The 27,238-nt window shown below is 44.6% G+C and overlaps 1 protein-coding gene across 1 annotated transcript in view; it reads left to right on the top strand.

Moving 5' to 3' along the window:
• Nucleotides 1-1,729: 1,729 nt before the first annotated feature.
• CHGB (chromogranin B) overlaps nucleotides 1,730-27,238 on the top strand; it is a 29,422-nt gene continuing 3,913 nt past the window's right edge. Inside the window, exons 1-4 of the mRNA XM_073002966.2 lie at nucleotides 1,730-1,872; nucleotides 17,892-17,938; nucleotides 21,353-21,446; nucleotides 24,364-26,072. Of these exons, the coding sequence (XP_072859067.2) occupies nucleotides 1,821-1,872; nucleotides 17,892-17,938; nucleotides 21,353-21,446; nucleotides 24,364-26,072 (1,902 nt within the window). The 5' untranslated portion in view covers nucleotides 1,730-1,820. The remainder of the gene's footprint in view (nucleotides 1,873-17,891; nucleotides 17,939-21,352; nucleotides 21,447-24,363; nucleotides 26,073-27,238) is intronic.

Consider the following 27,238-nt stretch of genomic DNA (forward strand, 5'->3'; position numbering starts at 1 on the left):
CTTCAGCATCTGCTGCCTGAAACAACCTTCACACCCTGCCTAGAAAGGCATTTGAGGAAGGCAGCCTTATAGAGTTGACCTGGAAACATCCTAAGTAAATCCCTGCTCTCAAGGATCATACAGTCTAAAACAGACCGGGGGGGGGGGGGAGGGGAAGTGGAAAAAATACAAAGGGGAGGATTGTGTGGGAAAATCATTCCCCTCAAACTCAGTGGTGGCTCATCCATTAGGGAAAGTGGGGTGCTGCCATATGTCAGGCTCAGATGATCCTCTGTGTGTGTGTGTGTGTGTGTGTGTGTGTGTGTGTGTGTGTGTGTGTGTGTGTGTTTGTGTGTGTAAGAGAGAGAGAGAGAGAGAGAGAACTTGCTTGCCTGCCTATTTCTTGGTGTCAGTGTGTGTGTATAAGAGAATAGCTGTTGAATGTTGGTATGTGCCAGTGCTTGCTTTCCTCTCTTTGTTTGTGAGACTACTCTATCTCTGTGTTTGCACATGTGTGCCTGCATATCCCTCCACTTTCTACCCGGCTATGCCTACCATTGCTTGCTGTGTCTTGTGCTGCACCAGCCACAATGGGCAAGAAGTCACGCCACAGGAGAGATGCCTGAAGGAGGCACCACTGATCTAAGGAAGACATGCTTAGTCTTTTGTCAGTTCTGAGGGGAACCGAGGGGTGTGTGTGTCTCACAACTTGGAGAAAAGGTCCTCTGCACTGAGATATATGCTTTGTTCAAGGATCCCTTTCCTCAAAACCTTGCAAATGCCTTAATAAGCAGGGTCTTGCCTAGAAAGATGGGTCTGTGGCACCACTGGAGGCATATCGGGCCTTGTTTACTTTAATTGGCTGCTCAGATAACTAGTGGTGCAATGAGGCAAGGTGGATAACTTGACATCTGCAAATGGAGTTTGTTTGACAGCTTCATTTGAAAGGAATGTATCTGCGGGGGGAGAGAGAGAGAGAGAGAGAGAGAGAGAGAGAGAGAGAGAGATTGTGTGTGGGTGTCTGAGGTCTCTTCTGGTGACTGAATATAAATATGTTATGCAAAGTAGCCACCGTTTGCTAAGCATCCAGGCCCTCCCTTGAAAACAGAATCTCCTTCCTTGCACAAGTTGAATGAAATTCGTCCATATTCAAGATCCACCCACTTGAACCAGCATTGGGGGACGGGGGATGGGGATGCTGTTTGGGAGATCCTGTTCTGTCTGTGGGGATCCATGGTGGGGAGGGAGTCCCTGTGGCAGAGGCTTTTGGCTTTTCTGGGTGAGAGGGAGGGAGGGATCAGGCTGGAGAGATGGAATGCTACTTCCACCTTGGTCTCTCCGTTGGGGCGAGGCTGGGGTTCGATCCAGGGATGGGAGTGAGGGTGTTGGGGACTGCGGAGCAGGGCGGGAGACAGAAAAGCATCCCTCGAGTGTCAGAAGCTGAGCCGGACACTTGCTGGGGGGGGGGCTGTCTCTTTTTGCTGGAGACATTTTCGGGCAGAGGTGGAAATGAAGGGGTGCCAGAGGCACAAGTGAAGGGCAATGGCAGAGGGCTCTGTCCTGGGAGGGAAGCTTGGGCAGTGGGGCGAGGTGGGGGGAGAGAAAGGGCTGCTGGCCGACCGTCTTCTCTCTGACTATCCCAGGGACTCTCCGCCTGGATCCCTTGGGGTCCACCTCTGACGCACAAGCCTTCCTTTCTGCCTCCGCCTGGCTCTGACGGCGCCTCTTTCCTCCCCCCTCCCCTTCCCCCTCCCCCCTCCCGGCCCTCCCTTAAAAAGCGTGGAGCTGCGGGAAGCAGCTTCATCCTTTGCCTGCCCGCCCGCCCGTCACACCGGCCGGCCATGGTGCCTTCCGTGGCGTTCCTCAGCCTCCTCGGAGCCGCCGCTCTGGCAGGTGAGTCCGGCAGCGGAGGGCGCGGGGCGGATCAGCACCTTGGACAGCGCGCCGCCGTCAAGCAGAGGAGGGAAAGCACCGGGGCGGGAGGGAAGCGTGGCCGGGCTGGGGGAGGGGGGGGGGGACGAGGTTTATTCAATCAGTCCCTCACAAGCTTTGGCAAGAGCCCCTATGAGACGGATTTGGACACACACTGGAGCCAGCACCGTTGAGCCACAGCCAACCCTGGGCGCCCGGCCTCACAGGGAAGGGCTCACTTGTGTGTCTCGAGATCCTATTTCTCCCATATTGTTAAAGCTGCTGCGAGGGTCCTTCCATCCAACCAAGCGGCCACATCGCCACCTCACCCCCTATTTAGTTACACACACACAGAGTGCTCTGGTGTGTCTCTGTGTCTACCTACTATACCAGCTCTAGAGTCCGTAGCTCCCGGGCATTCCTTCCAAGTGCTTAAGAGGTGGGATCCAGGTGACTCGTTTTTCTCCAAGAGGCAAAGACAAGATCTCAGAGTGCCAGGAGGATCAACCCAACCAATGCACAGAAGGAATGGGGAAAGCTCATAAAAATAGGAAAAGGTGTGGTGTGAGTCCAACCTATTTGTGTATGTGTGTTTCCTCTTGCACATCTCTCTGGGGAGGGAGGGAAGGAGATGAACATATACATGTTCAGTATGTGCCTATAAAAATCAAGAGGAATTGTAGAGGGGCAAACAGTCCTATATGTGGGGAATGTTGGCCCCCTTGCAGCCCAGCTCCATTTTTAACTATTCAGCATTTAACGAAGAGACAACTTTAATCCAGCCTATGAACATATTGAAGATAAGATGATTTTCTAAGATCTCAGTGTAAGTACAAAAATAAAATCCAGAGGGAAATGACAGCCAGAAATTTTAGACACATATCAATTAGCTGCTCTGCTTACTGACCTCTGGCAAAATCAATAAACCATTATCATTTAAAATGTTTTATTAATTTCACTGGTTAGAATATATTGCACGTTTAAGACATTATTATTTTAGGTTAATGATAATGTGCTTTATTAACATATGTGGTCTTGAAAATTCCCTGCCTTTTAAAAGAGAATAATTCCATCTTGGACGTTAACACCTGCTACAGAAACAATCGGGGGTTTCCTTGTATCCCTGTTGCTTCTGGATCAAAAGCACCTATTGCCTTTTCTTGTTACAAATCTCTTCCTGATGGTTTATGGGTTTGTGCTTTTCAAGTTTCAGAACTGTAGGAATGTTGAAAAAAAACAATTTATTCTTGAAAGTTTTCTTGCTGTCAAAAGCAAAATGTTGTGTTTTCTGTTAGGGTATTGTTCTCTGAAATGCTGTACATGAGGAGAAACTTTAAAGCTTAAAAGAGAACCACAGTGAAATGGGCTGAATAAGTGAAAATGAGAAGTAAATACTACATGTTGCTATAAAGGGAAATGCAAATCCACAAAGTTGCACTCCTTTGTATACTTATTGGTGATCATTCAGCCCCAATGTGGTGTTAGTGGGTGGAGTGACAGACTAGAACTCAGGATTCAAACTGGGTTGGAATAACTGCTCAATCACAGAAACTTATTGCAGGGACTGGAACTGGCAACATCAGTCTTCAGGTATTACTTAGTTTGAAAGCTCTGTTAGGGTCACTATAATTTGGCAAGTAACACAACAACAAGTCCCATTGAATTCAAGGGAGTTTACATAGGTGTAGACACGCATAGATTTGTACTGTCAAGCTGGAATTCTATACCCATTTACAGTATCTGAGTATAGAATTGACTCAGAATTTATGTTATTTTAGCTCTGTTGGACTTTCTTCCAAAGAGGCAGATACATAACTGCATTGCCAGTCCTTTAACAATAGAGACGTCAAGGGCTTTAATAATATAGACCCTTTCTGACATTCCACCATGATACAGAATTGTAGAAACAAAGGCAAGTTGCCAATAGGTTGTTAACTGGGGTTTAGCTTTACGGAGTAGCTTGGGCCCAACCATCTGAAATTACACATGCCAATTCTATAGAGAACCAGTGTTATATAGTGGTCAGTGCTTCACTAGGATTAGAAATATTTGTTTATGTCCCTATTTGGTCATGAAGCTCACTGGGTAACTGTGGGGCCAGTCACAATCTCTTAGCCTGGTCCACCTGGCAGGGTTATTCTGAAGGTACAAGGAGAGGGAAGAAAGACATGTAGGCCCCCTAGAGCCCATTTGGAGGACAGGAAGAATATGAATGTAAGAAAAAGAAATAAATATAGATTAGCACAAGGAGGATGCAGCACCACCACAGAGCGTTCATCCTCTTGGTCATCAACATTGTGTACCTGATGCAAACTCTTCCTACATGGGACAGTTAGCATGTGCCACAATTTCTTGCTGCTAGAAAGGTGCCTCTACTTTCCTGCCCCCTCTACTCTTAACATGAGCTGTCAGTAGCCCCCCAGCTGTTACTTCTTAGGGCTCTCTTGAGACCTTTGCAATATCAACAGGACAAAGTTCTTCTTTGACACTCCATCTATGTGGCATTGATGTTGTAGGCTTGTCAGTTTGATAGTGTCAGGATCCAGGTTGTGCACAGTTGCTTTCAGCAGCAGGAGCAAGGGCACCAGGACCCAGCCAACAGCACAGCCGGCCAAGCCCAAACTCAGACATGGCCCCAACTAGCCAGGATAGGAGCACAGAAGTGGAAACCGGAGGACTGGGACTGGGCCACAGGGGTGGGAGCACTGAGCTGGAGCAGGGAGCAGGAATATCCGAGTTCAGAGCTGGAACGGAAACCGTTGCTGGAGCACTGGGGCTCAGGAGCACAGCCAAAGACCTGTATTGCCGAGGCAGCTTCTGGGAGGGAGAGTCATTCCTTAAGTAGATCTTCCCTTGGGACTCCCAAGTGGGCCTCATGAGAGCCCCAGCTGCTACTACTGCTGCCCTGGAAGGGCTTGATCCTGCAAACGCTGGGCTCTTTCTAGGACCAAGCTGGCCCAGATCCTGCAGCTGCCAGGGTAGTGGTACAGAGGAAGCCCTGCCACCACCCAGGTCCTGACAGATAGAGAGATTCATGGGGATAGCTCCTTGTCTTCGAGTCCATGATACAACTGCTTGCCGGTCCTCTACCCCTCTCTTCCCTTTCACTCACTTGGAGATCCTTGATTACAACATGGCAAGAGGCATTGGCGAGCATCTCTCCCACCAGTGTGGCTGCCCTCAGCGGTGCTGTCTAACTGAGACTCTTAACTAAGAATCACTGAGCACAGCATCGCTGCTAATTCAATGGCAAGGAAGGCTGCTTTCCACCCACTCAAATCAACGCAATAGCAGAATCACTTTCTAGAGCTCTTGTAGGCAGCAGGAGAGGCACTCCTTGTGTGTTGCTGAAGGCTGATGAGGCAGAGAGTTGAAGCAATACCACTCACATATTCCTGGAGGGGGTGAAGGAAAGTGTTGTGAATTCAACAATCCCACACTGCCTTCCAAGGTGAATGCCTCCTTTGATTCACACATGGTGGTGGTCTTGTAATGCAGGGTGAGGGATCTGAAGGCATAGATTCTTCACCACTATAGCTCCAGCATAATCAAATGGTTATAAGCATGACTGATAAGGTGCAGAGAACGGAATTCTCTCTCTCTCTCCCTCCCTCCCTCCCTCCCTACTTCATCCCCATTGTTCCATGGGCAATGTATTGCATTCATGTTTGCAGTTTTGATCCCTTTTGTCCTCAATTACCTGGGACAGAAGGGTAGGCATAGACACATTGATCTGCCCAGGACCAGATAGGAAGCTGAAACTCCTCTGTTCATCCTCGCTTTGAACACGACACCCCTACGCATGCACAGACAAAGGAGAAGGCTAGCCCTGTGTGAGTCACATAGCCCATATTTGTTCCTTCCTGTTGGATGTCAGTTCCAATCCAATTATAACGACACCATATCTCATGGGCTTGGACTTGCAAGCATGTGATGTCTGTGCCCAGCTTTCCAGGGGTGTTCCATTACAGCTGAGATGTAGAAAGACATTATTTTAAAATGAAACAAATTGGGAATGTTAATTTATGTAAAATCAGATTTTGACATATAAACAAATAAAACGAGGACAGACCATCTGCTGTTTGGTTGTAGGGGGACGCATAAATTCTTCATTTTCCTAAATATAGTGATTACATGGTTTTTCTGGAAAACATATCCTTTGCACACTGAGGTTGTTCAGTCCATCCATATCAATAGCACTGAAAAATCTGCCTCACTAGATATTGTTTTGCCTAGCAGTGATCCAGTGAATTTTACGCAATCCAAAACGGTTCTGTGCTGCAACAGGCAGGTGGGTTATCTCTGTCTCTGTGTATTATCCTTGTATAGCCAAAGTGTGCTGTAAAACTACAGCTCCCTTCTTGCCAATCTGATCCCTACATTTTAACAAAATGTGGTTTTAATATCATATTGTCACAACATACAGCATGAAATGTATTCAATAGTGTTTGCTTAATTTGATCAATGTATGAACATTTGCTACAGTCAAACAGTACTTCAAAATAGGAAAGTGGTTGCCATTGCTTTGAATTTTTACTTTGGGACTTTATTTTCTCAGGAGTGTTTCCTTCACAATTATTGACAGAAAATTTAAATCTGAATAAGGAGGGCATTTGATACCAATAAAAATTTTGCATCTGCAGTATTAAACATATGAGCGAGTGCACATCTACACTGACCCTTTTGATATAGGCTGGTGTGGTCTAAGTAGGGTTGGTTGGGCTCAGAAGGAGGAGTGATATGCCATTGGTGTGATCCTTCTGTCCAAATGGCATGTTGTCCTCAAGTGACCCTCCAGCTCTTTCCATTGCCAGTGAACACTTCCCTTGGCACTACACACAAGGCATATAATATATATTTAAAATATTTAATCTAAGTAATTCAATCTGTCTAGAAGATGCAAAAAAATGTGTCATTTGCCCTGCCCCTCCACAGAGGAGCAAGGGAAGTGTTTAATTTGCTGATATCCGGAAGTAGCTCATTTATTAAGCCACTTCCCAATACTGGAAATTCAAGCTGAAATGTGGTTTGGGAGCTTTGGCAGCTACAAGGTTTGATTTTAATCCATTTCCCATGATTTGCACACACTGGGGATGGACTAAAGTGGAGTGTACCAGAGTACACGAAAAAAGTAGAAGCCACTGGCAGAGGTTCAAAAAGGTGTGGGTTGGGATGCTCAAGGGTCAAACTGAGACAAATTGGTCCACTTGTTATGTGGTCTCTAGGGGAAAAGAGTAAACCTACACACCCCTGCAATGCACCAGACAGCAAAACAAATGTCTGTCTGAAAGAGCCCTGAGTCACAATTTTTTTGTTTTGGACAATGGGAAGCTGCCTTTTATGAAATCTCCAAGCCTAGAGCTATCAATTTCACTGGCTCCAAATCTCATGTCTTTTGGAAACCACAAAGCTTGAGTTGTGAAGTATTTTTTTAACTGGATGGGCTACCAAACAGAGGCAGGATCTTCTGCATTCAATCTTGTGCCCTATCTAAAGAGTGACAACCCTTCTTCTGTGTGCATTCAAAATGGGGATTCTACATGAGATCACTGTCTGTGCCAAACTGGATCAGAGGGATGGCTTATCTCACTTTGTATGTTTTGCTGGGCATTGGCAGCCAGCTACTGTTATGAAGGATAATGACTGACATATATTTGGATGTTTCACCTGCCTGTCTTTCAGCCTGTCTTTGAGCTGGAATTTTTAGCATGTATACATTACTGAAACAGCAATGTCTACGTTGGCTTGGGCATGTCATGAGAATGGCTGATGGTTGGATTCCAAAGGATCTCCTGTATGGAGAACTAGTGCAGGGAAAGCACCTCAGAGGGAGACCACAGCTGCGATACAAGGACATCTGCAAGCGAGATCTGAAGGCCTTAGGAATGGACCTCAACAGATGGGAAACGGTGATATCTGAGCATTCAGCCTGGAGGCAGGCAGTGCATCATGGCCTCTCCCATTTTGAAGAGACCCTTGTCCACCAGGCTAAGGCAAAGAGCTGGTTCCGAAACCAGCAAAATCAGGGTGCTGGACGGGACAGATTGTATTTGTCTTCAGTGTGGAAGGGATTGTCACTCTCAAATTGACTTCCTCAGCCACAGTAGATGCTGTTCCAAGAGACCATAGTTTCTCGAGACTGAAGAATGCCTACAAGGAAGAGTTCCAGCAGTTAGAGATCTGGAAACTGCTTATGTATTCCTTGCTTACTGGTCTAATTTTATTAACGGAACTATGTTCCATGAATAACAGTGAGCAGTTTTTGTCTGTCTAGACTTTACTGGATTGCAACTCCTGTCAATCATAATTACTCAGTAGAGTCAATGTTAAAGGACGATGGAAGCTACAATCCAAAAACATCCAGAGAGCCAAAAGTTGCCCACCTCAAACTTTGAACTACTGCATTAGTATAAAGGACTATGGGATAACAGAACAGCTGATAAAGTAAGAAAAATATATGCAGTGCCCCAGAGAAGAGACTTGGCTTTTGTATTACATAAACATCTTCACACATTAAAATAACATGGTTTGGACCCATCGCATATCCTCCCATCTGGTGCTATATAAATCTCCAGTTGAACAATTGATAAAAATGTTGCTTAACCTAAACATTGAATTAAATGGGTAGTAGGCATTTGTAAACAGGTGAGTAAAGGGAGGGGTTCCTTCTTGTTAGATATTGGTTTAGGCTTACCATATTTATTACATTCCTACAAGGCTGTTCCTCTCAGGAGGTCAGAGTAGTGTCACCTAGGATATTCAGGTGGTTTCTCATCTGTGCATTGATCAGATCAAAACCTGCATAGCTTTGTCAAAGTAAAAGGTAAAGGTTCCCCTTGACAATTTTTGTCCAGTCGTGTCCGACTCTAGGGGGCAGCGCTCATCCCGCTCTTCAAGCCATAGAGCCAGTGTTTTGTCCGAAGACAATCTTTCCGTGGTCACATGGCCAGTGTGATTTACACACGGAACGCTGTTTACCTTCCCACCAAGATGGTACCTATTTATCTACTCGCATTTGCATGCTTTCGAACCGCTAGGGTGGCAGGAGCTGGGACAAGCAATGGGAGCTCACTCCGTCGCGCGGATTCGATCTTACGACTGCTTGGTCTTCTGACCCTGCAGCACAGGCTTCTGCGGTTTAGCCCACAGCGCCACCACGTCCCTGTTTTGTCAAAGTAAACATGGCTTATGTGGTCTCCTTTTATGAAAAGTCCACCTTCTGGGTTCTAAATGTCTTACAGTGACCTCACCCTAAGCCAAATCTCCATACAAAGGAGTATTTCTCTCATGCCTTTCAAATGCTTATCACTGTGAAGTTCTACATAAGAAAACAAACACAGTTCTCCATGCATCATCCATCTAGCATGTATTCACTCTCTGGACTAATTATGTCTAAGTTTATAACGCATATAGATGTCTTATATATAGATTTTTCTACGCATCCATGGCAAGGGACATAGATGCATAAGTTTTCACAATGATACTTCATGTTTGAGATCTCTTGTAGACACAGAGGGCTCATCTCTATTTGTCAAGTGCACATCTTGTGTATCCAGCACACTGAAGTATATGGAGATTTTGTTTAGCTGTCAAGACTTGGTAGATCTAGTCCCCATGAAACTGAGTAACAAAGAGCTCTAAAGAACTCAGAAAGTTTCCACACTTTTCTCACCTTTTGACTGTCCTCAATAAAGATATTGCCTATCTTTGGATTTGTTTTTTTTCTTATAGAAAGATATCTAAAATGGTATCTATTACCTCACTTTGTATGTTAAGCTACAACTTGTGATCTGTGGTGAACAGGTAGCCCCATGTACTCACAGAGTGTGCTTGTGTGAATAAAGTCTCTCCATTTGTTATTTTCGCACTGCACATAGTTCTGTAAAATGCTGCCTTGTCTCCCATTAGTCCCAGCTAATGATGAGGAATTCCAGGAGCTGCAGTCTTCAAGCTTCTGGAGGGCCACCGTCTCCCCCCACCCCATCCCCCCATGAACTCAGTCCTGCTTAGCTTCTCAAGAGATTTGACAGGGGCAGAAGGCATCATCCAGAAACAGAACCAACAGACAATGATGGCAGTTATGCAACTCTCTCTACAGAGGGTGTTATACAGAATTCACATGAGGAAAGATGTATGGCAAGAATGAGTTTGGCTCCAGGAATACTGTGCAAGCAGATGGCTCGCTCTGTGTGATCCTTTGCCAGCTGGCTGATGGCAGCTTGTTTTTTTTTTTTTACCAAATGCTTAAACTGATGCTGAGGAAGAACTCAGTAAAATGGAGTGAACCTAACAGTGCTTTAATTAGCTTTCTGATCTCCTTACCTCTTTAGACACGAAGAATAGTTCAAGTAAGTACAGACATAGGCTACAACGTGCTGCATTTTATTCACTTCCGCTTATGTTGCAACTAAGCACAGTGAGGTATTAAAGATGATGAGACCAAACGTGTCTCAGTCTTTAGTTGGCCACAGTGCCTAGAAGCCCTGGAGCCAATTGCTATCCCCCCCTTCCCCGTGCCCTGACAGGGCCTTTCTGTTGACTGGTGTTCAGCCCGGAGCTTAGAAACATTACTTCTTGAATAAGAGCTCCTAGAATCACCCAGACACTATGGCCACCAGCCATCTGGCTGGGATTTTTTTGGAGTTGTAGTCCAAAAAAGGAATTGTTCCAAGCTCTGATTCAGAAGCACATGGTCTGAACCCAGAAAAATCTTCCATTTAGTGATCAGCCATTGATAGACCTCTTCTCCCCCATGGATTTGTCCAATCCCCTTTTAAAAGCTAAACTAAACAAGACATGGGAGATTGATGAATGACTTTCCCATCCTCTTTCCCAAAGATGAAAAGCAGAAGAGGATGGGTGTGGGTATGGAGGGGAAGGGTCGTGTATTCTCAGTAGCTTTGTGGGAGGATATTTTTATTGAAGAAGTGGCACATTGCAGGAAATAGTTAGGTCTCCCCAGTTCCATAGTCCCAAGCTGAGCAGCAAGTAGCTTTAAAATGTTCAGGCTGTTTAGAAAAGAAAAACAGCAATACATCTGGAAAGATTCTACGGGTCTTTGTAGACCACAGTGTAAGCATCAGGCACTAGCATGATGTTTAGCGGGGGGTGGGGGATGGGGAGGAAGAAACTCATGAAATTCTAGGCTGCATCAACATGTAGATCAAAGGAAATAATATAATCATTCCATTCTGCTTTGGTTAGACCTCACTTGGAATACTGTCTCTGGTTAAAAGGAGATGAACAGGGCAGAATGTGTCAGGGAGGGTACGGTAAAAGATACAGAAAGCAAGTCCTATGAGGAATGGAACTTGGGTGTAGTTAGTTTTAAGTACACAAAGGTGATGCAATAGCCATCTTCAAATATTTGAAGGGCTGTCATGTTAAAGACCAGGCAAGCTTATTGTTGGCTGCCACAGACCAATGGATTCAAATGACAAGAAAGGTCATTCTGGTTAAATGTTAGGAAGAACTTCCTGACATCTGTTTGGCAGTGGAATAAAGTGCCTTGTAAGGCGGAGGACTCTCATCCAGTGGAGGTTTTAAACAAGCGTTTTGATTGCTACCTGTTGGGGATGGTTTAGCTATGGGTTTCTTGCTCCCACAGCAGGTTGGACTCAAGGACCTTTAAGGTCCCTTCCATTTCTACGATTTCTGTGACATCTAGTTATGCCCTGAGATAATGGCCATTTTTCACCACCTGTGAAAATTTTGATTGTGCTGTTATCTTGTCCCTTTTTTGTGCTTCTGATTTGTGTGGGATCACAGGACGGGGAGGGAAGAGCTTATAGGCCAACTAATCCAATCCGTACATGGATGAAGGAAATGCAGATCCATTAGCATTCCAAACAGACGGGTGCCCCACCTCTGCTGGAAGATACTCAGCAAGGGAGAGCCCACCAGCCTTTTTAGTCCTATTGACGAAGTACTCTTATCATCAGGTGCTTTTCTCCTAGTGCTGAGTTGGAATTTATCCTCCTATGATTGAAGCTGCTTAGAACTAGCCTTGCTCACCAAGGTTGCAAAGAACTATTGTTAGGCCTGTTTGACAATTGATTAAAGATAACGCTGGAGATCTTTGTTATCCACAGCTGCACGTCTATTCCTATTTTAGTTTATCAACAGTAAATGCTGCACCTACCTTGAGGAAGCCGTGGGCATTCCATTCAATCAGAGACAGCAAAGCTCTTCCATCTCTTATGACCGCAGTGCAAAGGGAAGAATATACAGTTACATTAAACTGCCTCCCCCTTCCAGATGGATTAAAACAAACTTTTGTTGAATGGCCCCTGAAGTATTTTCTCCCTCAATGGGGATTTTGATGTGCTGCAGTGCATGAAGCTGTCCTATGTCCACAGGAACGTTTGAAGGTAGAGAAACAAGCACATCATGTAACCCCCAAGCACCCAAAGCCATGAAATACCTGGAAAAAGGCATTGGAGCATTTGTTCCGAATAGCAAACAGGCATCCTTTTTTGAGGAAAGTGCTGCTGACATAAATATTGTGTCTTAAAAACCGCACCATTCTTTCTCATTTAAAAATACGCCATAAATTTGCTGGGGCAATTTTTTGTCTCAACTGTTTTTCACGTCTTGAAGCAAGTGTACATGGGAAGTGGCTGAAACTCGGAGACAGAGACGGGTACGAGTCGCCGGTTCAGTGGTTTGTGTTGGTTCATTTTTTTGGTTGAACAAATCTTCGGTGCTTCCCAGACCCTCCTCCTCCCACTTAGAGGCAGTGCCCAGAGTAGGCAGGGCAGGAAAACCAAGCCACTGCCTCCAAGTGAGAACCCCCTAGAGGAGGCAGATCTTTGACTTGTCTGGCTGAGAAACAACCACCAAACCAGCAGTTCATGCCCATCTCTACCTGGAGATATTCTCTCCAAGGCTTCATGCAACGTGACACAAAACCCCTACATTGTAGGTCTGGTGCTGTGTGACTTCTGCAACAGCCTATGACTCCTGGAGGCCTAAGATGCCCCATTTTCCTGGATGAGAGGGGGGAAATAGTGAACAGAACTTTGCACCACTTTCGCTCCTTTGTGTTCCTCCTTGGCCTCTTGTCTTTCTCCACCATTCTGATATGTTTATCCTTCCCCCACATGTGTTCTGCTCTGATCCCATTGCTGCAGAGAAGTGCTACAGAGTTCTGGGAAACCCCAGTCTTGGCTGAAGGTAGTGATGGGGAGGATACCAATAACTGTGGGTAAAAGAAGGCATGCCTGTGTAGAAGCATGCTTTCTTTGACAGAAACTTGTGAGTTCACAACGCAACATTCCCCTGAACCATCTCTGTAATTCTCCCCACGTCTGCTGTAAGCCGCTGGTAGACATAATTATCGGAAGTAAGCAAGAATTCCTGGGCTCGGGATTTTGCTGTCTCCAACCAGTAGCATAATAGGATGATGGATGACTGCTGTCTTGGAGTAAAGCTAATTTACCCCAGAGTATGTGCCACAGGAATTGAATGCATGCTTAAAACCTAAAAGGATTGGTCTGATGTTTTATTCAGTGTGCTTCCACTCTGCTCCGATACTGCTGCTACCTCCTTCATTAAATGTTGAGTGTTATGTGTCTTCATCACGCAAACAATAGTAAACAGTAAACTTTTTGGAAGGCTGGCACTTTAAAATGATGCACATGGGTTGCAAACTCGATGTCCATGTTTGATTTGAAAGGCTGTTTTAGGCTTGTGGAATGGAAAATCAATCTTGGAGAAGCCTTTTGCAATCAAAGTCCCCAGAATTTGATGAGTGCCTACATTGCTGTGCTGATGGTTTTTCAGCATTTGGAAAGATTGCCCCTTTTTTTGAACGACATCTCCCAGCATTTCCCCACTCAGTGTGCTGGCTGGGGAATTCTAAGCTAGGGAATGTGCCCTAGCACTAAAATTCAGATTTGGGCATTGGATTTAGAATTCAGAATTACAGCCCTTTTGGAATTAGGAATTCTAAAAATTTGGAATTTCTAGATATTCAGAATTATATTACAGTCGACATAAATACTATATAATTGTTATTTTCACCCTTAAAAACAAAGAAACAGGCAAAAAGAAAAAAAGAAAAACACCAACAGAGATAACTGTGTGGCCCTTTACACAATCCAAATGTAGAAGAACTGATACCTTTATCTAGACCACTAAAAATCAAACATTCAGACGGGCAAAACATGTTTAAAGGAGTGACACTTTCTCAGTGATTGTGCCAAGCAGGTCCTTTAGCTTGCTGGCCAGGACCATTACGTCAGGCCAGAAAAAAAATGCTGTTCTCCCCTGATGGAATCCCCCCTCCACATAGACTATCCCCCCCCCCATTATCTCTTCCATCATGCCAACCAAGCCCGGGAATATCGGAATTACTTGGCTAAGGATGGCTACCTCTCCACTAAACACCTATGTTGCAATCTCAGAGCTTCAGAAGAGACAGACCACTTGACCCATCATGTCCCACTCTTCTCTGCCCAGAGGACAGCCATACCAATGGAAGTCTCTAGAGCTCAATCACAGAGTACACTTTGCTACTCCAGCACTCTTTCAAACAGGTAGAAAGTGGAATGCAATCGAGTTGCCAAGTCCCGGATTAGGCGGTGCAGTGGCAATCCCAATTTTTCTTGCCTCTACTCCAACAGTTCATTATTCTGGACATTGTCGTGAAAATGTCCTGCTACCTTTCTGGCCCAGTCCATTCTGTTAGGTATGCATGTGTCTTCCCTACTCTGCAAGGAACCCCAAAATGCTAGCTTGAGAGTGTGGGCCGTACAGTGCACTCCTTTTCATCTTCCCAGCCTGCAGTGCTGCCACCCGATTTGCCCCACTGGCTGACCAACAGGCCTCCCTTTTCTGTAACTAGACTTCCCTGCTGCACCCTGTCCCTCAGAGCCTCTTGGATGTTGTGAGCTGTGTGGCTGCCCTCCATCACAACCACCTCCCTTCAACAGGAGCCACCTCTACCCTGCCCTTGTGTGTTGCCCTGTGCCTGATGCCTCCACCTCTCACCAGTGTCCTGTCAGGCAGAGATAGGCATGTTTTGCACTCGGGCTGCTCCAGATATCACTTGCCAAATGTACCACCTATGCCCTGTACCACTTGCCTGACACCCCAGTATAAATCTAGTGCCACCCTGCAGCTAAGGGCCATTTGGGATGGCAATTGTTCATGGGGTAACAATTCTGCCACAAACTACAGAAATCTGGTGTTTTCTACCAGAGAGGATGGCCGGTCATCTAGGGTTATCATTTCCCTTAGGACATGAGCAATCCTGCTATTTTCACGGTTGCAGAAGGCCTTTTCCTGCCTCCTTCCAAGCTCCTGGGTAGCCTGGAACTTATGCCTGGTATATTGGTCTGGCATTTGCTGCCTTCTCTATCTTGGTCTTTGCCCATCTACTTCCCTGCTCTACTGGGCTGGTGGGTCAACCTCTCTCCTCTAACGACTTTTGCCCTTGATAATAAGGAAGCCACTTGCTCCCTGAACACACTCCCCTGTTCTAGACTTCTTTGTTGATTGGCAGTTTACTGGCACAGCAAACGAGGGCTGTGTGAGATGTACTGTTCCTGTTTTGAGTCCTTCATTTATTATTGACAAACTGCGTCTGCAAAGGAGTTTGCTTACTGTGGTATTGCACACGGCATCTGCTCTTCTGATTTCTGACTGGCTGTTGTAGAGTGATTCAGAAGGCACAGCTGTGGAAGTGAGGGAAAATATAGGAAGGGGCATTTTCACAGGGGCTAGGGAAGTGATACAGCTGCCCCCTGGCCCATGGAAAGGAGGAAAATCTTTCCCATTGCCAGATAGATGCTCACATTTTAAAAATTATATCCATAATTCACATATTATGTGAATGGCCCCTCCCCCACAAAAGGAATGATACTTGGTGACTGTTCTATCAGTTTCCAAGACCCTTAATGGAATTGGAGGAGTCTTGGTAGAAGTGCTTACTTTTTAAAAAGGGGAGGGAGGGGTATTTCAAGAAAGCAATAAATACTCCAGAGAAAAAACAAGTAACATTTTGGATCAGTGATGGAAGATCTTAGTATTAAATATGCATTTCATGTTGAATATAAATCTGCCCCAGAAAAGAAACAGTTATGGTGGGCAAACCTATACCGTTTTGTTTTCATGGACTATAATAAATAATAATAAACAAATGAATGAAGCAAATGAAGGGGTGTGTATGTGTGTGTAAGAAAGATAGAGAGAGAGAAATTTGCTGGACCCAAACAGAATGAAACACATACACGTAAAACTCCTCTGCGGGAGGTTTATATTAATCTGAGGTTATAGCTTAGTCTTCTTTGCTCTGTCCTTCCCACCTGCTCCAGATGGCAGTCAAGTCAGAGGTCTGCTGCTGGTTTAAATTCTGCCAACCAGAAATGGGCTGTTGATTTCACCACACCAAGCTTACTGTTTATTGCAAGAGACAGCTCTGAGTTGCAGTCAAGCATCTATGTTTTCAGGCATGGAGGTCAACAGTTGTGACACCAAAAACACCAAGCAAGGATTTGTTCAGGCTGTAAGGTCTTCATTCCAAAACACTGGTCTGGAACAGTAGTTCCCCTGGCCCTTCTTTTGAGAGCGTTCTTTCCCTGTCTCTTGGCTGTGTTGCAAATGGGTGTGAATCATGCAGCCCCCAAGGCCATTTCTACTGCCTGGGAAGACCCCAGGACAGTATAAATATATATCGACAGGGAGAATAGCATTTCTAGAGGGGTACTATTTTCTAAAACAAGGCGTTCCATCCCTTACTTACACCATGATGGGGGGGGGAATGGGGTTCAAAACTGGATGTAGTACCAGAAGTATTTTTGTTTTAGCATTTAAAAAACAACAACAACAGTTTGACTTCTTGCTTTCCATTCCACTGGTGCAATGAACAGTCTGGGTTCAGGCCACTCTTCTATTAAGAAGTATTATAACAGAAACACTGTGGGAACAACTGTCTAAGCAAGAGACAGCAAGTGATTGGGGGCAGATTCCTTCTTCTTGTACAGTGGTGCCTCGCAAGATGATTGCCTCACGGGACGATTAATCTGCAAGACGATGGGTTTTTGTGATCGCTGTTGCGCTTCACAAGACGGTTTTTCCTATGGACGATTTTAGCAATGCGATGTTTGGGTCTATGCTTTGCAAGATGGGTTTTTTTTTTTTAAGACTGATGCTTCGCAAGACTTTTTTCTCCCCATTGGAACACATTAAATAGATTTCAATTCATTCCAATGGGGAACTGCATTTCGCAAGACGGTTTTTTAAAAGACCGATGCTTCGCAAGATGGTTCCCCCCCCATTGGTACGCATTAAATAGATTTCAGTTCTTTCCAATGGGGAACCGTGTTTCTCAAGACGATGTTTTCTATGGACGATTTTCGCAAGATGACATTCCCCCCCCCCCCATTGGAACGCATTAAATAGATTTCAATGCATTCCAATGAGGAACCGCATTTCGCAAGATGATGTTTTTGCAAGACAGCAATTTTCGCAGAACGAATTAACATCGTCTTGCGAAATGCGGGCCCTCTGTGGGCCCAATGATGGCAGAGACTGTTGCCCCTAGGGGCAAGAGTGGTCACTGCACAAGGACTTAGGGTGGAAGAAAGGGTGGGTTTAGACCAGTGGTTCTTAACCTTTGTTACTCAGATGCTTTTGAACTGCAACTCCCAAAAACCCCAGACAGCACAGTTGGTGGTGAAGGCTTTTGGGAGTTGCAGTCCAAAACTCCTGAGTAACCCAAGGTTAAGAACCAGTGGTTTAGACCAAGGACCATGTGGTGTATCTTCACAAGCTTGGCTAGGCTCAAGGAAAGGTCGTTTCATTCTCCTGAGCTAAAGGTTTCAAAGCACATTATCTGCCCTGAAACTAGATACTTTGGAAGACAGGATATGTTTGTCAAAAACAAACCAGATTTCTGCTACCATTTATCTGACTTGTTCCCAGGCCATAAAACTAACTCTCTGCTTATGTTTTCCATAGCCCTGATCTGACCTCTGAAACTTTTTTTCCCTTCAAAGGTGTTCAGTTAGCACCAGTGGAAAAAGAAGATCATGCCGAAGAAATTGTGAGTAGAAAACCTTTTTATACTAGAATTTAGGTGAAATAAATTAAATTGCCCTTCACAGATTATCAGAGCTCCTCATATGCTCCACCACATACCTGCTGCTCCTCCCCCCCCCCGGGGGGGGCAATGGTCACCTTTCGAACTTGTCCAAGTCTCTACTGAGTGAAGAGGCAACTGTTGTGAGCAGCAGAAGGGTAAGGTGTGGTCTGTGCAGAGTTCATGAAAACAGTAGTTACCAGCCTCCATTGCTTCCAAGATTGCACTTAAAGATTCTCCAATAAAAAAACCACATGCTTGATCAAAAATTTCCTTACTGCACAGAGTGTCTATGGAAAAAGCCATTTCAGGGGTGAAGTGAGTCCACTCCTGGTTTTAGTTTGCCCTTTACAAGAGTTATCTAGGGGGCTGAATGTTTCTGGGGAATAGGGTTCAGCACCTCTGATCATTCCTGTAAAGTGCAGGCAAAAACCCAAAGTGAATTCATTGCACTCCTGAAAATGGAGTCACGACCAGCTGCCACTGGTTGGAGCAACAACACTAATCAAGGGAAAGGCTACTTCCTTTCTCCCTCTCCACATTCCCGACCCCCTGGGCACCCAGTGAGTCTCTCCTTATGGCCCAAGTTCCTTGAGGAGTGTTCTGTACGCAAGAGTAGGTGTTCGTAATGGAAGGCGGTGCTGGGAGTAATTAAATGGAGGATGGAATAACTTGCATCAGCCAGTTTTGACCCTACTTCCCTCAGTTTCTCCCTCTCTGGACAGCATTTGTGTGGGTTAGGCTGAAGAATCTTTGCCTGTTCTTTCTGCACTGGTTGAGAGAGATCTGAAAGAAGGACTTGCCCTTCCATTGGGGTGAATAAAACTCCTGCTTCAGATTCTGGAAATCATGAAAGGAGCAAATGGTTAGTTGCTCATCACATTATTCAACCCTAACCCCCAAAATGGGGACAAATCATTGTGGAGTTTCTGTTTCAGATGACAAGGCAACTTGATTGACTTTGAGTTCTGTACACTTTGATTTGAGTGTGCAGAGTGCCTTTTTGCCGTTCCATCTCAGGCACCAACCTATCTTGGGTTGTTCCTCTCTGGTAGCCTTGGCTGAAACTGCCTTTTCTTCTCTGACAGAGGCTTTTTAAAACATAGTCTAAATCCATGGTGTCCATCAGCTTCCAGATCCTCAAAGAGCATTAAAGCCAAATGACTGAAAAATGTTGATGTAATGGGACACATTTGTGTTTCCTTTAGTCCTGGATATACCTCTGGCCCACCACAATCTGGGCAGTCAGCCATGTTGAATTAGTAAAAGGCTTCTGTTGAGATGTTCCTCTGTGCTTTGCCAAGCAGGTCACTCTAATGGTGCCAGGCTAAATAATCCACATTGGTAGTACTACGCAGTTCTAATGCACCCTGAGCAGAATACAAATCAGAACACACTTCAGTGAGAATCTCCTCTACGTTTGCCCCATTCACTGGTTGGGGTAAGATGTGTTGAACTCAATGGGACTTCATTTCTGATAACACACACACACACAGGTGTGTGCTGTCAAATTGTTTCCTTCCCTCCTCTTTAGAAGACAAAAAAATTCAGGCATTAGGCGTATGTTTGGACGAATGTTTGCATTCTGATTAGTGCAGTGGGCCATTTATAGAATACAGTTGTCTTGCATTTACTTCCCTGGCAACCATTGTGTTGTCCAACCCGGTTCAGAGTGTTTGGCCCCCTTCATCTTTTCATTTAAAACAGACATGGCTGCCTTGTCGCCCTCCAGACAGTGTGGACGGCATCTCCAGTCAACCTGGATTAGCTGGGGTTGATGGGAATTGAAGCCGCTTGATACCTGGAAGATCACATCTTGCCTATCCTTGCCCTAAATGGTTCAGGATATTTGAAAGCCTACTTTCTGGTACTTGGGCTACACATTGTGCTCCTCAAGGGAAACCTTGCGTCGTGTCCCTCCCAAAGCTGGAATGTAGGGACAGGCCTGCAAAAGAGGACTCACTACACAAGAGATGAGTCCATGTCTAGAAACAGTGCACCCTCAACAAGAAAAAGCTTTATCTTCCAACTCCCAGCTTGCCACAATCTGCATTTGGCAAATTAGTTTGCTGTTGTTTTGGAATTGATCAGTTGTGAGATTCCATGCCTTTGTTTGCATGTCTGAGGTCTCAGGCACCCTAGCAGTGAATGATTTGTGTTTTAGGAGGGATAATCTTGTGAGAACAGGAAATACACACTTGCCTTTACATGTGATCTGACTGTCTGTGATGACATCCATGCTTTAGGAAACAGTGGGTCCCCCGACTCACCATGGGCCCAATTTCTATCCTGCCACTGGAATAATGAACAAGAAACCAGATGCCATCTTCTGAGGACTCTAAGTGGCTTATGGGAAATCTCAGGAGCCCTGACATCTCTTGGGCAGGAAACAGCCCAGCTGGCCAAACAGGTGCAAGCTTGCTCAGGTGGGGACAGGGCTAGGAAATGTGGACTGGAAAACTGCAGAGTTCACTCTGAATCAACATTGCCCCATTTAAAGCGGCCCATCTGTTGCCCAGCATTGGCCTTTATCCTTCACCCACCTGCCCATCCTGCAATTATGGTTCAATTTGAATTTTCTGGTGTTCATTGAGGTGTGGGCAGTGATGGACTAAGCTGGATAATTTGTTCCCTTATTAACAAATCACACCTTTCTTGGGGTTAAGGGTTGGCATTGTGCTGGTACAGTTTGGTGATGGTGGTGGGGACTGCACAGCTACATCCTATGTGAAGGATCCTCTTAAGAGATCTTGGGACAAAGACATTTGGGTAAGCCTGCCTCCGTGGGGGGCAGCAATTATGGCCTGACCCTCCAGGGGACAGTGGGTCCCACAGAGGCCGAGCACCCACCTGGCACCCATATCCTTTCATTCCAGTTTCTCTCCAGCAAGAAGGTTGAGACGGAGGCTCATGAGATGGAAAGCTAGTTGCCTGACGCAGGGATCTATGCCCAGTGCTGTGCTAGGGCTTAGCAGTTGTAATAATCAATGAAGTCATGGCCATATTTTACTCATCCAAATTGGCAATCTTCCTTTTCCACGTCCTCTCCCAGCCCTGTTGCTTGGAATGCAGTTCCCTGCTCTGGGTGACTTAGATATCCTCTTTCCTTTGGTTGCCACCAAGCAAGATGCTATTCTTTAGCAGGGTGTTTGTTTCTGGAGGATTCTTTGGAATTGGCTGAAGGTGCAGTTTCCCCAGATGTTCTAATTTTGGCCAGCATGCTGTTGCTTTTGCTCCCTCTGCTGCATAGCTTGATCCATTTTTTTCCAGATTGCTTTATTGATTCAGCCACCTTGAAAGTCCCATTGGAAGCAGAATGCTATTTTACCAATAAAAAAAAGGAAACACCCTGATCCCTCTTTCCTGTTTTTGCTCTAGGTAACCAGGTGCATTGTAGAAGTCCTTTTGAATGGTTTGTCAAAAGCCAATGCTCCTCCCATCAATCCTCAGTGCAAGGAGCTTCTGAGAAAAAGTAAGTATAACTGTTATTCTGAGCTCAGAGAAGTTCCTTTTCATGGAAGCAGGACGAGTGGGAATCTAGCACCTGGAAAAGGAGCTTTCCCAAGTCTCTGCCTGTCGTTACCTTGTTGAAATGTATGAGAGTTTGTAGACACCAGTTTAAGCATAGCATAGGAAACCACAGAGTATTAATGGTATCCTCCCTTGCAGCTGAAATAATATTCACTTGGTCATGGTAAAAACACTCTTAAGAACATTTACTGTAAAACATGCATGCAGAATAAACTAACAGTGCTTGAAACATTTGATCTGATACATAGACTTGTGCTTGACATACAATGGTTTAACTTTGGATATTATCCTTAATTTAACAGACATAGTAACAGACAAGCAAACTACTCATAGACAACATCTAATACACTACTGTACTTCTAACAGACATCTGTAACAGACAACTTCAGACTATCACTAGACTATCTGACTAACATAGCTGCCATTTGTTTTTATCTGTCTGGTAATTAACCTTCCCATCATCCATTGGCTAATGCCAGACAGAACCTGATCCATTAGAATGCTCCACTATGCAAATAACTCATTCCAGTCTTTCCCATACACACATATACACATACATGCCTGCTGGGTTGTAAAATTAAATATTCCAACGTATCTAAGGGAATAATTTTATCAGTGAGTGAGTGAGTGAGTGAGTGAGTGAGTGAGAGAGAGAGAGAGAGAGAGAGAGAGAGAGAGAGAGATTGAGATTGATTGATTGATTGATTGATTGATTGATTGATTGATTGATTTTTTTCAGTTTTTACCCTGCCTGTCTAGTGGCTAGGCCACTGCTCTGGGCATCTTACAATCAGGACATCAACATAAACTCAAATTCAGTAATGGCATCAGTTAAGAGATTAAGCAAACACACACACACACATAAACACACACACACACACCACCACCACCATCACCACCACCACCAACAGCAGCAACAACAACACTCCCCCCACACCAACTATAAAATCAATTCTAAACTAAGATAAAAGATGATTTTATAAAAGTTGATGGGAATTATGAAACAGTCACAACAATTGCCCCACAACGAACCACTCTTATGGGTTGCCTTAATCACATCGGCTGAATTTACAGTGAAGATGGGAGGAGGGCCAGTCTGGGAGAACCCAGAGCTTAGGGGGTAAGGACAGCACTAAAGGAGCTCCAGAGCCAGGTCACTTTGTACACCTCTCCCCAAAAGCCTTTTAACCGTCCTGTCACAGCTGCAACACTCGTCGTGGTACAGTGATGGTTGGTTTCATTCTCCCTATCATCTTTGTGATAAAATAACATGGTGGTGCTGTGGGTTAAACTGCAGAAGCCTCTGTGCTGCAAGGTCAGAAGACCTGCAGTCATAAGATCGAATCCACACAACAGAATGAGCCCCCGTCGCTTGTCTCAGCTCCCACCAACCTAGCGGTTCGAAAGCATGCAAAATACAAAATGCGAGTAGGTAAATAGGTACCACCACGGGGAGGTAAATGGCATTCCGTGTCTAGTCGCGCTGGCCATGTGACCACAGAAGATTGTCTTCGGACAAACGCTGGCTCTATGGCTTGGAAACAAGGATGAGCACCGCCCCCTAGAGTCAGACACCATTGGACTAAATGTCAAGGGGAACCGTTACCTTTTACCTTTACTAACCTTTAGTTTATTTATTTCTCTAGAAATTCCTCCTTTTTTCCAAGGAGGTTAGGGCAGCTCTCTCCCTTCCCAGGGTCTTTTGATAGAAGTGACTGTCTCCGGAGAATTACTCCATTGGATCCTGGTGTTGGGAATTTGTTTAAAAAATTGGAATAACAACACACCATTCTCCAGCAGGTTGCTTGTCTATTTTAAGATCATGCATGAAACAACACAGCGCAATGAGGGACTCAGACTCACAGAGTACAGTATTTTAAATCCACCCACTGAATAAGGAAAGCTGTGTATTTTTCGATGTGAAGCATTTTTATATCTCTCCTTGGCTGAAAGGGGCTCCCAGAGCAGCTTACAAAGATCAACAAGATGTATTTGGCCTTTATATTCTCTACATGACATGACCAAAGGGAAAAAGGATTGAGATGGGTGGAGGAGCCTTTTAAAATACTGATTCTTTGTTTTCTACTTCTGATAAAAACTAAGTGGAGCATGAAGAGCTAAGCAGAGGAGCAGCCAAAATTACTTAGAGCCATAATATAAGCTAGAGATAACTCACCATTCAAGTTGAAACAGCATTCAGGAGACATGACTGACACCCTCTTTCCTGTCAGAGAAATTATACTCTCAAAGGAAGGACTTGCTTGCATCATAAAGACCAATCACAAAACAAAGCAAGCTAATTTACAGGTTATGGGAGGTGACAAAAGCTCCTGCTGAGACAACCACACATAATCAGCACTTGAAGAATTCAGTCTTCAAGTGATGTGTAATGTGTAATTGGATCCTTAGTTTCTCAGCTGAGCAGATGGAGTGGCCCTGATTGCCTTCTCTCTTTCCCTCTGCTGCACATGGATGGGATGAGTCTGGTAGGAGGATAGTGGAAGGAGTGAGTAGGTGAGTGGGTGGGTGAGTTTGATGAAACAGTCTTCTCCCCAGATGTAATAGGTAGCCTGCTTCTGTCTTCATAACCAATTAAAGTGACAGCAACCATATGACAGAGCCATAACTCGCTATTATTAGGTAACTGTATGGTCATAATAAGACAGATGTAAACCATAAGAGAACATGATCCATGATCATGATCTCTTTTGCTGGTCAACAGCCTGCCAGATGGGCAATGAAGAGAAGGAAAGGCTTGAGAGTGAGAAACTAGAAGAAGACAACTGAAGCAAATGGTGGAAACACCATGGCATCCTCATGAAGACTCTGCATTATTTTCATTCCTTTTTGTTTTTCAGACAATCAGCAAAAGCAAGAAAAGGAAAATGGGGGCAAAGACCTAGAACATGACATGAAAACTGTACCAGAACTAGAGGAAAAAAAGAACTCTCCTGAAGGAACTGTGAGGGAAGAACAAGGTCTGAAGGAAGAAGGATTTAAGAGACAGGCAGAAGGAGATGAGACATGGCACTCAGAAGGGAAACCACATGGGGGAACCAGCCACCTTCAAGACATTGCTCAGGGGGATCCTTGGAATGAAGCCCATAACAAAGAAAGAAAGAAGGGAGATGATAAAAGAACTGAGGAGGATGGCAGCAGCAAGAGAAATGGCCATGACAAAGAAGAAAGCAAGGACAAGAAACACAGTGAAGATGAGAGACATGAGGGTCCAGATGAAAAACCCGTTTCTTTAATAGAAAAAGGAGTTGAGGGTGATTACAAGCACTCTGGGGGCCAAAGGTCCTTGGAAGAAATTGTACGTAGCCAAGAAGAGAGAGATGAAGAAAGCAAGGAAGAGGAAGATGCTGAAGAGGAGGAGGAGGAGGAAGAAGAAGAGGAAAGCCGTGAAAAATACCACCATAGTTTTCATCGAGAATATGAGGACTCCTCTGAGAGGGAAGAGGCTGACCCAGAGAAACAAGGCCGCAAGCCAAGGCATTACCATAGGAAACCAAGGCTGGGCAGTTCCTCTGAATACAGAAGACATCATCATGATGAGAAGAAGGACTCCCCTAAGGAGTCGAGTGAGGAAGAACGTGAATTCTGGGACAAAAGGAGCCACTACCCTAAACATTATTATGAGACAGGCCGTCATTCTGAGGAGAAAAGAAACTCCAATGAGATTCGTGACTCTGAAGAAATGGAGGGAACTAAACAGTATCGGGACAGATGGCAGCACAGCAGAGAGGACAACGAAGAAGATGATATGAGGCACCACAGCAACGAAGAGGAAGAGAAACAGTACCACTATGAGAGAAAAAGATTCCCAGATGAACCAGAAAGGGAGATAAGACATCGTAATAAGCTCAGGGAGGATACTGTAGGCAAGCCACACAATTATGGCAGTAGAGATGAGAAGAGGTATCAGCTACAGTTGGAGGATATGCCAAAGCCACAGAATATTGAGAGAGAGAATGAGGAGCAGACACTTGAGAGCCTCGAAGAGGGTCCCAGTGAAGAAAAAAGACATTCTGATGAGGAAGAACTGGGAACAAGACATCACAGCGAGCAGGAGAAGCACCTTCCAAACAAAAGGACACTTCTGATAGAAGAAGGCTATCCAAGAAGCCATTATCTGGTACAGAATCTGAAACGAGCAGTAGCCCCATATCTCCCATACTACCAACAACTCAGATGGAAGAATAGGCATGCTGAAAAGAAAGATGATCTCAGCAATCCATATTTGGAAAGCGAGGAAGAACTTGGGTCTCGTTTGAGTGAACGGGAATTCTTTCCTGAATATAATGACTACGATTTGTGGGCAAAGAAGCAACTGATGGAAGGGCTGAATCACAAGCATCATGAGAGCAGCCCTCTTGAACGGAGCCACAAATTTGATGTGAAAAGACAGTACAACAAGATGGATGAACTTGCCCATCTGTTGAGTAACCGGAAGAAATCTGTGGAATTTCCAGAATTGTACAGTTCTAAGGAAGATGTGAAAAGGGGGCACATCATAAGAAACAGTGAGGCCAAACTCAGTCAGAGGCCTTTGACCCAAGATGAGGTATGTATGTATGTATGTATGTATGTATGTATGTATGTATGTATGTATGTATGTATGTATGTATGTATGTATGTATGTATGTATGTATGTATGTATGTATGTATGTATGTATGTGTGTGTGTGTGTGTGTGTGTGTGTGTGTGTGTGTGTGTGTGTGTGTGTGTGTGTGTGTGTGTGTACAGTATCTATCTATCTATCTATCTATCTATCTATCTATCTATCTATCTATCTATCTATCTATCTATCTATCTATCTATCTATCTATCTATCTATCTATCTATCTATCTATCTATCGCCTGACTAGTGGCAAGTCTATACTCTCAGGACCTATAAAAGAAATAAACAAAGATACACAATAGATAGTAAATGAAAAAACTCACCCTCCCCAAACCCAATTATCTAAGAAACCACACAACTGCCAAGATGGCAGAAATAAGAGTAACTGTTTATGATATTGTAAGAAAATATCATAGAAATTAGTTTTGGTTTTAAAAATTGTACTTTCATCCCAACAGTATAGCAGTGGAAATTATCACTGTCACATACAAGGCAATCCACTGTCCCTCTTTTCAAAGCATACAGTGGCAATCTGGAAAGCATGATTGGCATTTACAGAGTCCTGTCTGTTCACATTTGACATCCAAATAGCAGAGAGAGCCAGCACTGTGTTCCATTTCATAATCTGGCTTTGGCTGGCTTTCATGTGGTCCTTAGCTGCCCTCAGATATCAGTTACATGTGTGCCTTAATGGAATGGCACAGTTTTGCTGAAGTCACTCCATGTTTCTTCTGCAGAAATAAACATGTATTCTACACTGGAATCTTTAAGGGAAAAGCTTTGCTTATTAAAACTTAAGAGCCTGGAGAATTTTTCCAATGGGAACATGTCTCATTGAGGTCAATGGAACTTTATCTCCCAAACAGGGACAGCTTCTGACTGGGATGTGGTAGTGATGCCTCCCTTAATTCTGAAGTGTGGTGTCCCTCCATCTCAGTTCATGAACTGCCCAGGCTCTGAAGTAAACATGTATGGTGCCCTTTTCTCCTGTTGGGCCATGGGAAAGTACATTTCAAATTAAACTGAATATCTTTAATTTCTCTCTTGCATTAGTAGTATTTGCTTAAGGCACAAAAAAGGGCCAGAGAAGTGTATATACTGGCATGTAC

Source organism: Pogona vitticeps, chromosome 1, assembly GCF_051106095.1.
Source record: "Pogona vitticeps strain Pit_001003342236 chromosome 1, PviZW2.1, whole genome shotgun sequence".
NCBI classification, from domain to species: domain Eukaryota; kingdom Metazoa; phylum Chordata; class Lepidosauria; order Squamata; family Agamidae; genus Pogona; species Pogona vitticeps.